This window comes from Ochotona curzoniae, unplaced genomic scaffold (genome assembly GCF_017591425.1).
Source record: "Ochotona curzoniae isolate NIBS_2020 unplaced genomic scaffold, NIBS_Ocur_1.0 contig_2927, whole genome shotgun sequence".
Lineage (NCBI taxonomy): Eukaryota > Metazoa > Chordata > Mammalia > Lagomorpha > Ochotonidae > Ochotona > Ochotona curzoniae.
Genome location: NW_024465654.1, coordinates 2,928,390 through 2,945,865, shown reverse-complemented (window position 1 = coordinate 2,945,865; position 17,476 = coordinate 2,928,390). Strand labels below are relative to the sequence as shown.

At 53.8% G+C, this 17,476-nt stretch overlaps 1 protein-coding gene across 2 annotated transcripts; it reads left to right on the top strand.

Annotated features, from left to right (window-relative positions):
• Positions 1-1,122: 1,122 nt before the first annotated feature.
• LPAR5 (lysophosphatidic acid receptor 5) lies at positions 1,123-17,060 on the top strand. 2 transcript variants are annotated; one of them, XM_040978792.1, is made up of 2 exons: positions 1,123-1,421; positions 13,722-17,060. In XM_040978792.1, exon 2 carries the CDS (start codon positions 13,936-13,938, stop codon positions 15,052-15,054), a length of 1,119 nt encoding a protein of 372 aa, XP_040834726.1. In that variant the 5' UTR covers positions 1,123-1,421; positions 13,722-13,935; the 3' UTR covers positions 15,055-17,060. The 2 variants fall into 2 exon arrangements, with proteins under 2 accessions (XP_040834726.1, XP_040834725.1); XM_040978791.1 differs by lacking the exon at positions 1,123-1,421 and adding an exon at positions 1,482-2,126.
• The last annotated feature ends 416 nt before the right edge of the window (positions 17,061-17,476 follow it).

Genomic DNA, 17,476 nt, shown 5'->3' with positions numbered 1-17,476 from the left:
GGCCATGTGTCTTTTTTATTATCATTATTATTTTAAGATTTATTTATTTTTATTGGAAAGGCAGATATACAGAGAGGAGGAGAGACAGAGAGGAAGATCTTCCGTCCAATGGTTCACTCCCCAAGTGACCACAATGACTGGAGCTGAGCCAATCTAAAGCCAGGAGCCAGGAGCTCTTCCGTGTCTCCCATACGGGTGCAGGGTCCCAAGGCTTTGGGCCATCTCAATTGCTTTCCCAGGCCACAAGCAGGGAGCTGGATGGGAAATGGGGTCGCCGGGATTAGAACCAGTGACCATATGGGATCCCGACACATGCAAGGCGAGGACTTTAACCACTACGCTATTGCGCCTGGCCCATCTTTTTAAATTTTTTTAAAGATTTATTTACTTTTATTGGAAAGGCAGACTTATTGAGAGAGGGAGAGACAGAGAAAAACATCTTCCATCTTCTGGTTCATTCCTGAAATGGCCATAATGGCCCGAGTTGAGTTGATCCAAAGCCATGAGACAGGAACCTATTCCGGGTCTCCCACATGGGTACAGGGATCCCAAGGCTTTGAGCCATCCTCTATTGGTTTCCCAGTCCACAAGCAGAGAACTGGGTAGAAGGTGGAGTAGCTCGGACAAGAACTGGAGCCCATGTGGGATTGGGTGCTTTGCAAAAGGAGGGTTAACCAGTTGAACCATTGCGCCAGGCCCCACCAGATGTCTTTTTCAACTACCTGCCCGGAAACTTGGTTTTCTTTATTGGTCACTGTTCACAGATGGAGCTTGGCCAGGGGGCTCTGGGGATGAGGGGCTAGCATCTGATCTGCCAGTGCTCTGAGGCCAGAGGAAGTGACTTAGAGCCAAGAGGAACCTTGCAGCCTGGCAGCTGCTGTGGTAGAGGAGCCTCATGTCCTCTGCAGAGGGGGCCGCCCCTACCCCCACAGAGGAGCCCCAAACTGGGATGTGGGTTAAACCACCTAGCCGATCTGAGAAAGAGAAAGATGGCCCAGAACCAGTGCGCACGCACAGCACGAGGCTAGTGGGTTGTTAGTCATCAGCACCGGTAGGTGGGTGTGCCAGCCTGCGTTCCCGGAAACTGGGGAGTGCGTGAGTGACTGGGGAGGTGGGGGCAGATGGACTTGGCGGGTGTTGGCTGGATGAAGTCATTAGCTGCGGGAATTTCTTCTCTGGCCGCTCCCCCTGAAGTCCTCTGAGATGTAGCTCCCTCTCCGGCCCGCTGGCCGCTGCCCGCTGGCCGAGATGTGTGAGTACAAGGAGCTGGGAGGAGGGAAGTGTGCTTTAAGTGGAGGTGGGTGTGTCTCCTTGCGGCCCAGGAGCAGGTCCTACCAGCCCAGCCCAGCCCAGCCCAGCCCAGCCCAGAGCAGGCAGGGGAAGGCAGCTTGGGGCAAGCAGCAGAGCCACAGGGAACACAGGTACGCGGGTGTCCCAGGTGGGGGTGGAAGTGCAGAGGGGGTACAGGGGCGGCAATCCTCCGGTGGAGAGGGGGAATTGGTGGGGATGGCCATGAGGATCCCATATCTGGAAAACCTGTCTGAATTGAAGCAAGGGCCCCAGAGCTGCCTACAGCCCACAGATGGAAGCTGGGACGCCAGCATGCCTGCTCTCCCGGTGGCCTCATTCTGGGGCTTCCCCAAGGGTTTCCTCTCCACCCCTTAGGCCCCCCACTGTCAAGCTGAATCGGGGCTTCCCAAAGAGGGCCCTGGGGGGACTGTTTGCTGCTTCCCCCAACCTACACCCCACACACTCACCCTTCCCCCAGGGCCAGGCCGTCTGCCTACTCAACAGAGCTGACCTGGTTAAACTCTGCTAATGGATTCACCACCACAGATGGGTTCCTGCTGTTAATCTGGGTTCCCAGTCACCCCAGGTGGATTCAAGTGGAAGCTTCTGGAAGCACTACCTTCATATCCCCAGGAATTCACCTGATAGGGGAAGTAGCCCAGAAGGCTCCTGATTGTCTCCCTCACAGTGACAAGAGCGCGGCTCGCGGTGGTGGCAGGAAGGGGGTGATAGCTGGGATGCTGAACATTGAAACATTGGGGGAGGGGGAGAGCTGCTCACCCGTGCGTCACCTGTGATTAGGGACATCCACCAGACTGTCTCCAGGACACTCCTAGGTAAGAGTCAGAGTGGACTAGGATTAAGGGGATGTGAAAACTCTGTGTGTGTGCGTGTGTGCGCGCGCGCCTCACCTCTTGGCTCCCTGGCCCACCAGAGCCCAGCCTTGTCTGTCTGATGGCCTGTCACTGTCCCCCCACAGGGTGTACCCCACCAACACAGAGAAGTTGATTTTAGGAACATTTAGAACACAGTAGACGCCGAAGAGAAGGAGCAGGCAGTAAGGGTGGGGGCTGAAGTCGGGTGGCACAAGTTCAAAGCGAGGTCAGTGAGTCCAAAAGCCTTCAGCAGATTGGCTCCAGGAGGCCAGCCCTGCCAGGCCCCAAGGGAGGGTGAGATAGCCACAGGCCACAGGTCAGTAGGGAGCCCGGCCTCTTTCCACGGCTTCTGTCTTGGTTGGGACTTTATTTCCTGTTTTTCCAGCTCTTGAAAAACAGGGTGGAGGGAGAGAGACAACGAGTGGTAAGGTGACATCTGGTCTCACACATCTGGGGAAACTAATTAGCAGGCTGGAGGCCACCTTGGCTTTCTGGCTTGGCCCAGGGTGCAGGGGAGAGAGCTGGGGTCAGTGTGCCCAGAGCAGGAGATGTGGCTGCCAATGATGCTGCAGATGCTTGAGGAGAGCAGGCAGGGAGCACGGGGAGCAGCGGGCGGCGATCAGACACCTGGCCGTGCCCACGCCAGGCCGTCTGCCCTCCATGGGAAGATCGTGCCCCTGGGCACAGGGAGGCCTTCTCACTTGGCCTTCCCTCTGACCCCATGTCACCTGCCCCTCCACGCTGCACCCCTGGCCCTCAGACCCGGGAAGCTGACAGGCAGCATTTGCCCTGGCTCCTGAAGAAGCCCCAGGCTTTCCTCAGAGCCTGGCGGGTGAGCCAAGCTGCCGCTATAGGCTTCACACACTTGGGCCTCTTTGGGGTACCTGTTTATGTGGAAATGAAGAAGCCCTTAGAATTTTCTCAATATTTTAAAAAGATTTATGTATTTATTATAAAGATTTATTTTTATTGGAAAGGCAGATTTATAGAGAGATATAGAGAGAAAAATTTCTATCTGCTGGTTCACTCCCTAAGTGGCCACAACAGCCAGAACTGAGCCTGTCTAAAGCCAGGAGGATCTTCCTGGTCTTCCACGTGGGTACCTTGGGCCATCCTCTGCTGCATGAACTGGTGCCTATATGGGATCCTGGCAGTTGCAAGGCAAGGATTCAGCCACTAGGCCATCACACTTGCCCCCAAATTTTCAAGAATTTAAAGGCAGAGCTGCAAAGACAGAGGGGTGGGGTAGACAGCTTGCATCCACTGGTTCATTCCCTAAATGACTGAAAATGGCTGAGCTAAGCCGAAGCCAGAAGGAAACTCCATTAAGGTTTCCCATTTGCGTGCACGAGACACAGAGAAAGATCTTCCATGTGCTGGTTCACTTCCCAAGTGGCCAAAAATTCTGGAGCTGAGCTGATCCGAAGCCAGGAGCCTCTCCCGGGTCTCCCACGTGGGTACAGGGACCCCAGGCTTTGGACTGTCCTCTAGAGACAGACAGGACACCAAGCAGCACTCCTGTGGGATCCTGGTGCTTGGTAGCAAGGATTAGCCAACTGAGCCACTGCACCAGACCCAGGGCTAATCTTCAGGGAAGGGAAGATGGGAGATCCCGACTAGCCTTTCAACCTCTCCTCCTAGGAAATTGAGGTCAAAAGAGACGGAAGGATGGGAAATATCAAAGAGAGGGAGTGAGCAAGGTTATTGGTTGTTGGCACGTGCGCAGGGGAGGGGCGGGGAGGAGGCATGGTGAGGGGGAGAAGGGGGAGAGGCACAGAGAGAAAAAGATGCAGGGCAGAGGTTAGACCCATTTCAGAGCAGCCGTCAGCCCAGTCCTTTCACTTCTGCTCCCTGTCTGCCTTGTGGCCACTTGTCAAGAGAAGGAGGCTACTGAGGGCAGGCTGTGTGGACAGTGAAGGGAGAATCATACTGTCACTGCCTGCACGATTGCTTGGCCTCCCCTCACTTCCTGCCTGTGGCAGAAGAAAAAAAGAAAGAAAGAAAGAAAGAAAAACCCTGCCCCCCCTGCCCCTGGCTTATCTCAACCCAGAACAGAGCCCAGCCCAGCTCAGAGGGCAATGAGACAGGTCCCAGAGACCCGGGAGAGGTAAGCACCTGGTGCCCAGCTGTGCACCTTGGGTGGCATGCGGACGCAGACGCAGGGGGCGGAAGGGGGCAGCTAGGGGGGCTGCGCTGGCTAATGTGGAATGAGCCACCGCTCCACGTGTCCGTGTGGATGGCGCTCCCGTGACACCCTTCCATGCCTTGGAATTGAGATCTGTGGGGGCACGGCATTCTGACTCTGTAGGTCTGGCCTGACCCTGCACCGCACGGGGCTGCGTGCACAACGCTATTTCCATCCCACTGAGAAGCCGCGTGCACAGTTCAGCAGGTGGCGTGTCTGCACGACTCAGTGCGCCTGTGAAGCGGGTGAGCCTGCAAGGGCCCCTATCCCTCCTCCTCCTCCCAGGGGAACAGGAAACCCTTAGTGTAGGCTCTCTGCTGAGGCAGCTGCGGGTGCTTTGATTCCTGTCTTAGTAGCCTGACCCCAGGCGGGATTGGGGGAGAGGGTCTGGGCTGCCCCTCCCCCACGCCCCCTCTCTGTTTCCTGTTTGCCTCCTCTTTTTCAGTTTTTCCATCTTTGCCATCTGGCCTGGCGCCGGGCCCACTCATCTCCACGGATGGGAGCTCCAGGGCTAGGGGAAGCAGATGAGTGGGGTGGGGACCACGGGCAGGAGCCTGGCAGCTCTCATCCCGAGCTGAGCTTGGGCTGCTATCCTGGGCGATGCTGACAAAAGGAGGTGGGATTTTTAACAAATGCGGGCCACAGTAAAGAACCTCAGGAAATCCACCTCACTTATGTTACTCCACCCTACTTGGCCTATTCCACATTGCAACCTTCCTGTTAGAAACCGATCCATAATCTCATCCTTTGTTTTAAAAAGTAGAGAGACAAGCAAAGAGATCTCATTTAGCTGGTTCACTTCCCAAATGCCAGCAACAGGCCAAAGCCAAGAGCCGCATGCCCGTCTCCCGTCAAAAGACTCTGCAGGGACCTGTGTGCGCACATCCTGACCTGCTGCCGCCTGCGTGTCTGTCAGCAGGAAGCCAGAACTGGAGGCTGGATTTGGTCTCCAATCTGGGCACTCTGATAGGGCTGTTCGTATCCGAAAAGCATATATATATATATATTTTTTTAAGATTTATTTCTATTGGAAAGTCAGATATACAGAGAGGAGGAGAGACGGATGATTCACTCCCTAAGTGGCCGCAATGGCTGGAGTTGAGCTCATCTGAAGCCAGGAGCTTCTTCAAGATCTTCCACATGGATGCAGGGTCCCAACATCGTGGGCCATCTTCGACTGCTTTCCCAGGCCATAAGCAGGGAGCTGGATAGGAAGCGGGACTGCCAGGGGGGTTAGAACCGGTGCCCATATTGGGTCCTGGTGTACGCAAGGCAAGGACTTTAGCTGCTAGGCTACCATGCTGGGCCCCTGAGTAACATCTTAACCAAACCACTGCACTAAATGCCTGCCTCCTGTCATTTTCTAAAAGATTTATTTACCTATTTACTTGTCTGAAAGGCAGAGTGACAAGAAGAGAGAGCTCTTTCATCTCCTGATTCACTCTCCACAAGGCACCCAACAGCCAAGACTGAGCCCACCCAAAGTCAGGCGCCAGGAACCTTATGTGGGTCTCCTCCGTGGGGGTCAGGGACCCTAGTATTTGGGCCATGTTGCCATTCCCCTGGCTTCCCGGTGTCTTGCCAGGAAGCCAGCTCAGAAGTGGATACAATCCCTCTCACGCCGATGTAGGATGAGTGTCCCAAGTAGTGACTCCATCTGCCCACACATCCCCTTTGTAAAAGGACCTTAATAGGAATCCATCCAGTTATTCACTCAGTCTGTGCATCCCAATTGTAAGAGCGACCAAGTGTTACTGTAATTGCAGGATGAATTGGTATTAACATTTTAATGCAAGTCACTTTCAAGCAAGTCTTTTGACGGACAAGGCCTTTCACTAGTCAGCACAGTGCTAAGAATGGGTTAGATAACTGTCTTGGTATGATGGATTTTATAACAGGACTGCGATGTGAGGTGGGGCTAATGCATCAGCATGTGTTTGTGGAACAGGGAGCAGATTCTGCACCGGTAGCCGTTGAGGAACTGTTAAAGCAGACTGAAATGTGAAGTGTCTGCCTGATGTGGTCCCCGCCCCAGAACCTCAGCATCCACCGGGGGAAATGAAACGAATTCACCCAAAGTAACCGGAGGGCTCAATGTGGCAAACGGTGCTCCAAAGCTTAAGGGAAAGTCATCCGTGGGTGTACTCCTGCGTGGAAAAGCAAGAGGAGCTCACGGGAGTTATGTCCAGAGGACATAGAGAGGGTGATTAAAAAGGAATGCTGCAGGTGGGCATGCTGCCTGAGGATTAAGAGATTAACCAGCTCATGTTCCACACCAGAGATTGTGGGGTTAACCTGACTCTGGCCCCTGGCTCCCACTTCCTGCTCATGCAGACCCTACAATGCAGCAGTGCTGGCTCAAGGCACTGGGTTCCTGCCACCCCCATGGGAGGCCTGACCAGCCTCCCCACCTGTGGCTGTAGCCTGGCCCAGCACAGATCGCCATGAGCATTTGAAGAGTGAACCGGCAGGTGGGAATTTGGTTCCCCACCCATCTCTCTATCACTGCATCTCAAACAACAAAAACACACACTTGTGTTGACATCAACTCTGAGCAAATGGGAACTTCTTCAATTTGCTAAAGGCTACCTCCCCAAATCAAAATATCTATTTAGATTGTACAAAGAAGGAAGTAAGGGGTTGGCATTGTGGCCCAGGCTGCCACCTGCAATGCCATTCCCCTCCCCCAGCACCTCATCAGGGTGTGGGTTTGAATCCTGGCTGTTCCATTTCCCACTTACCCCTCTGTTAATATGCTTGGGAAAGCAACAGAGGCTGGCTCAAGTGCTTGGGCCCCTGCCACTCACATGGGAGACATGGGTGGAGATAGGGCTCCCGGCTAATCCAGGCAGTCGTGGCCATTTGAGGGATGTGAACCAGAGGATAGAAGACTCTCTTGCTCTTTCTGTGTCACTCACCTCTTCAAATAAATAAATCTTTAGGGCCTGATGCAGTAGCCTAGGAACTAAAATCCTTGCCTTGCATTCGCCAAGATCCCATATGGTTGGTGTTGGTTCGTATCCTGGCAGCCCCACTTCCCATCCATCTTCCTGCTTGTGGCCTGGGAAAGCAGTAGAGGACGGCCCAAAGCCTTGGGATCCTGCACCTTTGTGGGAGACCCGGAAGAAGCTCCTAGCTTTGGATTGACTCAGCTCCAGGCATTGCAGCCACTTGGGTAGTGAATCATCGCGTGGAAGATCTTCCTCTCTGTCTCTCCTCTTTATTTTTCCAATAAGAAAAAATCTTAGAAAAAGTTTATAAATAAAGCTTTAAAAAGAGGAAGTAAAATAAGAGATTTCTTACAGGCAACCTTAAAAGAGCCAAGTGCGCCATGCAAGACCCGTCCACAGAGCTCCCCGCCCTCTGGGGCGAATAGCAGAGTGTAGCTTGGACTTTGGAGCCTGGCGGTCCTGGGTTTAAGCTTGACTTCACTCCTCTTTGGCAAGCTCTCCAGCTTGTCCCCTGCCCTGTAAACAAGCAGCCACGTGTCTGGAGATTAGAGATGAAGTCTACAAAAGACCCTGGCACCCCAGGGACTCAGCGTTTGACTGCGGTAGGTGTTGGTGGAATTCTAAAGCCATGGTCTGCAGGCCTTCCTGCCCGGAGCGCCCAGTCTGCCTGCCGGGAAGGGCCCTCTGCAAAGGGCTATAATTGCTACGGACAGGAAGGAACAGTACTACGGAGGCTGTAAGGGCACCGCCCTGGGGGCACAGAGGGAGGAAAGGGTCAGGGCTGGTAGTGCCACATGGAGAAGGGGAGGAGGGGCAGGTGCCCAGCTACAGTGGCCCAAGAACCCAGGCTTAAGGCTTAGAGTTTGGAGTGCTGAGTTTTTGCTGCTTTTTTTTTTTTTTTTTTTTTTTTTAATTGGAGCGGTGAGTTTGACTGCAGCCAGGCAGCCTGGGCTAGGAGGCAACCTCCCTGGAAATGCACCTGTGTTTCTTCTTACCATGAGGGTTGGTTAGTCCCCCTTGGCAGTACCTTCATGTCTCTAGGTCCAGGGACACTGCTTCCTAGACCCTCGGCAGATACCAAAGCCCACATCTGCCCAAGTCTGTTATATCAGGAGGCCTGATGTCTGCGTTTAACGCTCACATGCCCCCCCCCCCCGCCGTATACTTTCTTGAGATACCTAATGGAATGGGAACTATGTGAGTCATTAGGCCGTACTGCTTGAGGAATGACCGCAAGGAAAGAGTCGGCACCTGTCCAGCACAGGCACCGGCCTTGCACTCGGCCAGTGGGGAACTTGAAGCTGCGCAGGGCCGACTGGAGTGTTGTTGTTGTTGACATTGGTGTTTTTGCAAAGGAAATGCTTACTCCCGTTCATTATTCTATTGCACCTTGTACCACTCTCAAACTGTTGATTGTAGTGTCTGGATGGAGCAAAGGGTACAAACAGAAAACCCGACAAAGCTGTGACAGGTTTACATGCGAGAATTCTAACCGTTTTTTTGGACGGGAGCTAGCTGCATGTCTTGGGGCAGTGGCTCAGGGCCTCACACAACTTCTCTCCCGTAAGTTGACATCAGATACCACAACCACAGCAGCAGGAGTCACATGAGCCACAATGTGGAACCAACCCATGTCCACTGGCACGTGGAGAAGTCAGATGTGCTGGAGCCACGCAATCAACTTCATTGTTTAAATTGATTAGTTATTTCATTCAAAAATTTGTTTTATTTACTTAGAAATACAGAATGACAGAGAGGGAGAGAATAAGTACTTCTACCTGCTGGTTCACTCCCCAAACAGTCGTGATGGCAGAGGCCGGGCTAAATCTGGAAGACTGGAATTCCATCTACGTTTGCCACGTGGGTGCCAGGGACACAGGTACTTAGGCCACCTTCCATGGCTTCCCTGGGCACAGTAGCAGAGAGGGGGATGGAAAATGGAACAGTCAGGACTTGAACTGGTGCTCTGATAGGGGAATACCAGATTGTAGTGGCAGTTTAACCTGATGTGCCACAATGTCAGCCCCAAATAATCTGTTTCACCTGAGCCACAGCGGAGACCTCCCACCCACTGGCTGGCTCTCCCAGTGTCTGCAGCAGGCATTGGGTGGCTGGGAGCCAATTACGCGAGCTGTTACTACAACCTCCATCCAGTGCGCATTAGCAGGAAGCTGGAATGGCAAGCCCATGACACCTAACATGGGTCACGGTCATTCCAAACAGTGTCTTCACTCGTGCACCAAAAGCCTGCCCCTGCCTACATAATGCAGCTATAAAAGAATAAAATGCCATTATGTCCCACAGCATGAATGGGCCTTAGAAATGTACTGAGCAAACTAAGGCAGACACGAAAGGACAAACACTATACACATCAGGCATCTAGGCCAGGCAAACTCACAGACAGTGGGGCACAGGGTAGAAAGGTGCTTAAGGGTACATGTTCGGAGTTTCAAAGATGTTCTATTTTGGGGGCCTGGTGTGGTAGCCTAGCATAAAATCTTCACCTTGCACTTGCTGGGATCACATACAGGAACCCATATAGGCCGCAGTTCTAACCCCTGGTGGCCCCACTTCCCAACTAGCTTCCTACTTGTGGCCTGGGAAAACAATCAAGGATGGTCCAAAGCCTAGGGACCCTGCACCTGTGTGGGAGACCTGGAAGAGATTGCTAGCTCCTGGCTTTGGATTGACTCAGCTTCAAGCGGTGCAGCCACTTGGGAAATAAATCACTGGATGGAAGATCTTCCTTTCTGTATATCTGACTTTCCAATAGAAATAAATAAATCTTTTTGTAAAATGCAAAAAAAGTTCTATTGTTGCAAACTGTTACTGTGATCATTACGCAGCATTGTGAATATACTTGAGGCCGCTGAGTTGCTGCACTTTAAAATGCTGCATTTAGGAGCAGGCATTGTCGGGTCAAGCCATGCTTGGCACTGCTGGCATGCTATCTTGGAGTGCAAGTTTCAGTCCTGGCTGCCCTGCTTCTGCTACAGCTCCTACTAACACACCTGGAGAGGTGCTGGAAAATGGTCCAAGTGCCTGGGTCCCCGAGACCCATGTGGGAGGCCTGGAATGGAATATCTGCCTCCTGAGTTTGGCCTGGCCCAGGCCTGACTGTGCAGCCATTTGGGGAATGAACCAGCAATGAATGTTTTTTCTCTCTGACTGTATTGCTCTTTCAAATAGATGTTTTAATATGTATTTAAAATTTTAGATTTATTTATTTTCATTTGACAGGTAGAATTACAGAGAGAAGAACAGACAGAGAGAAGTCTTCCATGTACTCCTTAAGTGGCTGCAATGCCCAGAGCTAAGCTGATCCGAAGCCAGGAGCCAGGAGATTCTTCCATGTCTTCCATAGGGGTACAGGAGCCCAAGGACTTGGGCCATCCTCTGTTGGCTTCCCATGTCACAAACAGGGAGCTGGCTGGGAAGTGGAGCACCTGGGACTCAAATTGGTGCCCACATGGGATGCTGAAGCTGCAGATGGAAGTTTAACCCACCATTCCATGGCACCAGCTCCTATTGTGTGTACTGTGCCCCTTACACAAACAATAGATATCATCTCAGGCTGGACTGGGGGTGGGTGGTGAGGGTGGCAGCCTCAAGCCACATCCTGTCCCGCACCTCCACTATCACTGAGTTTTACCCTTTATCTGCTAACTTCAAAAAACATTGAGCTATTTATTTGAGAAATAAAAGCTTCCAAGAGCCAGGAACCAGGAACCCAAGCTAGGTCTGTCTCTCTTAATTCTGAACAGTTTTCATTGTATTTGGCAAACAGAGAGGGGGAGACGTAGAAAAATCATCCAGCTGCTGACTCAGTCCCCAGATACCTGCAACGCCTGGGGCTGAGTCAGACCCAAGCCAGCCAGGAGCTGGAGGCCCAATCCAGGTCTCCCCAGGGTGACAGGGGCCATAGTGCTTGGCGCTGTCACCTGCTGCCTCTCAGAGTCCCCATTATCAAGAAGGTGGAGTTGGCAGCCAGGGGCAGGGACGGAAGCCGGTGTTCCGGCACAGAACACAAACATCGTACCTAGCGGCTTCAGTGCTAAGTGCTGCCTGGCTGCCGGCCTGAGAACAGTGGCTACCGTGCTGCTGCTGTCTGACCACCTTGGCAATGGCTTCACGGCAGCACCTGCTCGCCTCACCTCCACCCTCCCGGGGCCCCAGGACCCTAGAGCCCCAAGTCCCTTTTGAGCCCTGGGATACTAAGTTATCATCTCCCCCCCTACACACACACACACACACACACACACACACACACACACACACACACAGAGTCCTCCTGGCAAGCTGTCTAATAGAAAACACCTGGAAAAGCTCTACCCACGGGCCTTCCATTGGACTGTCAAATTCACTCAAGTGAAGCTCTCCCCAAGGCTGGGATGCAAGCACTCCCATATGATTATTCCCATTTCATAGACGGGGTTAGGTCAAAAAAGCAAGCTGACCCCAGCTTTCTGGACCCTCAAGCCCAGCCCACATAGGAGCAAGGGTGGATGCAGTGAGTGTGGCTGGGGTTGTGAACTCAACTATGAACTTTATTCTTGCGATAACAGGGAGCCAGCTGTGCACTTGGCCCAGGGGTGTGCTCTATAGTATTCCTTCTTTTTAAAGATTGCTTATTTGAAGGGCAGAGTAACATGCAGAGGAAACACACACACGTCTTCCACCTGCTGATTCATGCCCCAAATGCCCAGGACAGCCAAGGCTGGGCCAGGCTGAAGTTAGTTGCCCAGGATTCCATCCGACTCTCCACGTGGGTGACAGGAACCTGTCCTGAAGCCAGTATCTGCTGCCTCCCTGGTGCCTTAGCAGGAAGCTGGACCAGAAATAGAGCAGCCGAGACCCAAGCCGAGCTCTCCAGCAGAGGATGCAGTGGCCCAAGTGGTGGCTCAATCCTGCTGTGACATGGCACTTACCCCAACAAAGCCAACATATGTTGATTTATTTTTCTGAAATCTTTATTTTTATTGGAAAGTCAGATTTATAGAGAAAAGGAGAGACAGAAGTGTCTCCCATCTGCTGCTTCACTCCCCAAAAGGCCAGAGCCAAGCTGAGCCAATCCAAACCCAGGAGCCTATTCCGGGTCTCCCATTCAGGTGCCAGGTCCCACAGCTTTGGGCCGTCCTAAACTGCTTTCCCAGGCCACAGGCAGGGAGCTGGGATACGAACTAGAGCAGCTGGGACATGAACCAGCACCCATATAGGATCCTGGCACTTGCAAGTCAAGAACTCAGCCACTGAACCATTGCTCCAGGCCCTATGTATTAAGAAAAAAAAAAAAAGTTCTATTTGAAAGGCAGAATGACAGAAAGAGCAAGGGAGGGGGAAGGACAGAAATACTGATCATCCCTTCGCTGGCTCCTTCCCCAAATGCTACAACAGTCACATGTGGGCCAGGCCGAAGCTAGAAGCCGCAAGTCATTCCTACTTGCCCACAGGGGTGGCAAGGATCCAAGCCCTTGGGCCATCTTCCACTGCTCTCCCTGGTTCATTAGCAGGAAGCTGGATTGGAAGGAAGGGGAACAGCCAAAACAGGAACTGGCACTCCGACATGGGATACCAGCAAGGTGAGGGCTGGACTGGGTCTTGCTTCAGCACAACACCAGTGCCAAAGCCAACATGTAAACCCAGGCAGAGCTAGCCCGTATTCTCAGCTGTTCACATGCCCATGGAGCCATACTGGGGTCCATTCCTGCCTTCATCTCCTGACTCCAGCTGTCCACCAGTGCAGATCGTGGGAGGCCACAGTGATAGCTCAAGGACTCAGGCCCGTTCCACCCATGTGAAACCGAGTCCTCAGTGTTGGCTTCAGCCTGGCCTGGCCCCAGCTGCCAGGAGCCTCTGGTGCGTGAACCAGATCTCTTCTCTGCCTCTCATTTAAACTGCCAACCCCAGGCAGTCTCTAGAATCTGTTTGTTTTGTAAAGATTTATTTATTCTTATTAAAAAGGCAGACTTCCAGAGAAGAGACAGAAAGATCTCCCATCCACTGGTTTACTCCTCAAGTGGCTGAAACACCCAGAGCTGAGTCAATCCAAAGTCAAAAGCCAGAAGCTTCTTTTGGGTCTCCTACGTGGGTGCAGGGTCCCAAGGCTTTGAGCCGTCCTCGACTGCTTTCCCAGGCAAAAAGCAGGGAACTGGATGAGAAATGGAGCAGCTGGGACATGAACCAGCAACCATATGGGACCCTGGGTGTGCAAGGTGAGGATTTAGCCACTAGGCTATCTCACCAGGCCCTAGAATTGGGATATTTAACCTCATGCTTTTTAGGAAGCAATTCCGGCCAGATGGAAGATGAAGCAAAACTTGAGACTGAGAGAACATTCTGGTGGCCAGGCAGGTTAGCTGGACAAACACTAATGCCTGTGTCCCTCCATCTGACTTCCGGCGTATCTTCTTCCTCTTCCAGGTCTCCACTGCTCATGGTGCCATGGCCCAGGTACTGCCTTTCTTCCTTGTCACAGGAACCTCGGGCCACATTTCCATGACCTGCCGTTGATGCCCTTGGAACTCTTCCCCTGCCCAAGCCTCCAGACCCTCACAGCTGGAGGTGACGGTGAATGCTCCGACCGCGACGTGCCCCATGACGCCCCCAGGTTAGCTCCCCTTGCTACCTGGGCAGGATGTTGCCCAATATCTCTCTGCTGGCCAACTCCTCCATCAGCGCTTCAGTCAACAACAGCTCCGTTCCTCCGTGCCTGGACTACAGGCCTACCCACCGCCTGCACTTGGTGGCCTACAGCCTGGTGCTGGCAGCAGGGTTCCCGCTCAACGCGCTGGCCCTGTGGGTCTTCCTCCGCGCGCTGCGGGTACACTCGGTGGTGAGCGTGTACATGTGCAACCTGGCGGCCAGCGACCTGCTCTTCACGCTGTCGCTGCCCGTGCGCCTCTCCTACTATGCGCTGCACTACTGGCCCTTCCCCGACCTCCTGTGTCAGATAGCAGGTGCCATCTTCCAGATGAACATGTACGGCAGCTGCATCTTCCTGATGCTCATCAACTTGGACCGCTATGCCGCCATCGTGCATCCGCTGCGGCTGCGGCACCTGCGGCGACCCCGCGTGGCACGGCTCGTGTGCCTGGGTGTGTGGGTGCTCATCCTGGTGTTCGCCGTGCCTGCCGCCCGCGTACACAGGCCCTCGCCCTGCAGCTACCAGGGCACCGAGGTGCGCCTGTGCTTTGAGAGCTTCAGCGACCAGCTGTGGAAAGGCCGCCTGCTACCGCTCCTGCTGTTGGCCGAGGCGCTGGGCTTCGGGCTGCCTCTTGCGGCCGTGGGCTACTCATCGGGTCGCGTCTTCTGCACGCTGGGGCGGCGCGACGCCACGCGCAGCCAGCGGCGACGTAAGACCGTGCACCTCTTGCTGGCCAACCTTGTCATCTTCCTATTGTGCTTCGTGCCCTACAACACCACGCTGGCCGTCTACGGGCTGCTGCGCAGCCACTTGGTGGAGGCCAGCACCGCAGCCCGCGATCAGGTGCGCGGGGTGCTCATGGTAATGGTGCTGCTGGCCAGCGCCAACTGCGTGCTCGACCCGCTGGTGTACTACTTCAGCGCTGAAGGCTTCCGCAACACCTTGCGAGGTCTGCGCCGGCCGCAGGGAGCCAGGACCGAGGTCACCAACGGTGCGCGGGCGACAGAGATCCACACCACCAGGTTGGATGCCACCAGTCAGGAGCTCCTGCAGCGGTCCAGGGGCCCCAGCGAGCCCCTCACCCAGGGCACACAGGACTTCGCCCTCTGAAAAAATGCTGTGCCCTTCAAGCAGGTCACCTTTTCTGCCCAGGGTAGCCCTCCTGTGAGAGGTGGGACCTGGCCTTGGGCTTCTGGGTCCCCTGTGTGAGCCTCTGAATGCAGAAACAAGGGGAGCCCAAGCTACCCACGCCCCGAGGATGGAAGAAGGCTGCTGGGTTGGCTTCTGCACAGTGGGGCTCCCGACCTTGGGCTGGCCCCTGGCTAAGCACTGGCAGGTGGAACAGAAAAGGGCTCTTCTAACATGGACCTATTGCTGGGGTCTGAGAGCTGAAGGGTTCCCCAGGCCAGGGCATCAAGGCTCTTTCATACAAAAAGCTCTTTCATCAGCTCACCTCTGGGCCAATTTGAGGGCCATGGTAGCCACCTGCTGTCATTGTCACCTAGGCTCCCCACCACCACCCAGGGCTGAGCATTCATTCACTGTGGACAGGATTGCATTGGTTCTTCTGCAGTGACACCCCAAGCCTGACGCCCAAGCAGGGGGCAGCTGGGCCAGGCGAAAGCCAAGGAGGTGTCCACCCTGGCCAACTCCTAGTCCTAGCTCCCCTTTCCAAGTTGTCTGTTCCTGTACCACCGTCCCCTTTCTTGAGCCCGGGTGTCGCCGTTTCTCTCTCTCTTCCTCCTCCTCGCTTGCTTTGTCCAGCGCATGGACAAATCCTTGGTGCTCAAGCCTCAGTCTGCTCGCAGATCCCTTTATACTCTAGAGTTCTAGAGAGCTTTTTCTTATTCTGTGCTCATTGGCTCCTGAATCATTAGCTAGTAGAACAGAAGTTCTCCCCTAAGACACAGAAATACAAACGTACGTTCCAATAACCATGCCATCTACCTCATGCAGCCTCTGGAAGATTCCACTTGTGAGATCACGTAGGATGAAAGGGACAATTGGCATGGGCTTTTCTCAGGAACCGGTCCCTGGATCACACTCAGAAACATACTTGGCTAAAGTATTAGAGTTCAGGTCTGACTTCTCCCTGGGGGACGGCAGATTTTCACTTTCGTTCTGGGTTTCTGTGGGGGAGAGCACTCCACAAAGTGGTCGATAACAGGCCCTAAGGCCTGGAGTTTTGTGGGTGCAGCCAGGGCCGGTACCCACCAATGGGGACACTAACGTGGGCAAAAGTCCTGGGGCCTGAGAAGGGGCAAGGAGCTGTGTGCCAGCTAGGGAAGGGAGGAAGGGCTGAGGGGAGGGCTGGAGTGGCTGCGCTTTGCTGGGGGAGGCGAGGGAATTAGCCATCCACTGCTCCTTTTCCTCTGTACCCAAGTGGGGTGCTGGGAGGGTCTGCCGAAGGGGTTCTTGGGCATCTTCAGATCCTGACAGTGCTGACTGCGGTGGGTACTTTACACAGGAATTCCTGTGTGCACGTGTGCCTTCATGTCAAGACCGTGCGCGCATGCAGGTGTAAGTTCAGAATGACCCTTTTGTGTGTGTTTCTGGGAGCACCACTGTTGGTGATTTCCTGGGGTAAAATGACCCCTAGTGGCCAAACGGAGGAACTGACCCAGAGCCCTCAAAAGTTAGGACGAAGCTGGGTGCTTTCTTACTTGTGTGAGAGGCCTGGGCCCTTCCCTCACTCACCTCCTGCAGAAAGAGGTTTGCACCTGCTGCTTGTTGCTTCAAGCTCAAGGTTCAAGGCCTTTTCTATCCTGAGGCCACCAGCAGTCCCGATTCTCAGTGTCATCCACTTTGCCCTATCCAGACTGAACACAATTTTTAAAAACTATTTGAGTACTTTTATGTGAGCACAAAGACCCAAGTAACTCAGCCTCACAGCCTGTGTAACCTGCCAACACGCCATACCATTCACTTGTTTATTTATGTTCCCTTGACAGTGTCTTGTCTGTCTCCTCAGGAACACGGGTGCTCCAGCGGGGTGGGATTTTTGAGTTTTTTTTTTCTGATATTTACCCCCTTCATGCTTGTTCTCTGCCTGCCCCACCCCCAAACGCCAGCGTCTGACACAGTGGAAATGTTCAATAAACAGCTGGTAAATGAATGAACCTCTTGCTGGGAAGTAGCGTGGACCACAGAAGAGATAGAGGGAGCAATGACACAAGACACAAAGATGCAAGAAAAAACAAAACGTGGAGAAAGGCGCTCACTGTGGCTCTGAGGGCACTGGGGAGCCCCTGAGGTTCCGCAGTGAGACACCCTGTGCAGGCAAGCAAGGGGTCGGAATCAGAGGCTGTTCCCGGACCTCCTGCTGCAGCTGGGAGAAGCTGCAGTGGCTGATGGGAGCCGCTGCTGGGAAAGACCAGGGTCTCCAGGGTGAGCCTTGGGGCACTCACACTTTTAGCTCACACCTTTAGCTCTGGCCCCAGGAGAGTTGAGAAGCAAGCTGAGATTAAGGAAATGGGGTGGGTGGAGGGGGGACCAGCAGAGCCCTACAAGTTAACAGGCTGTGGAGGGCTAA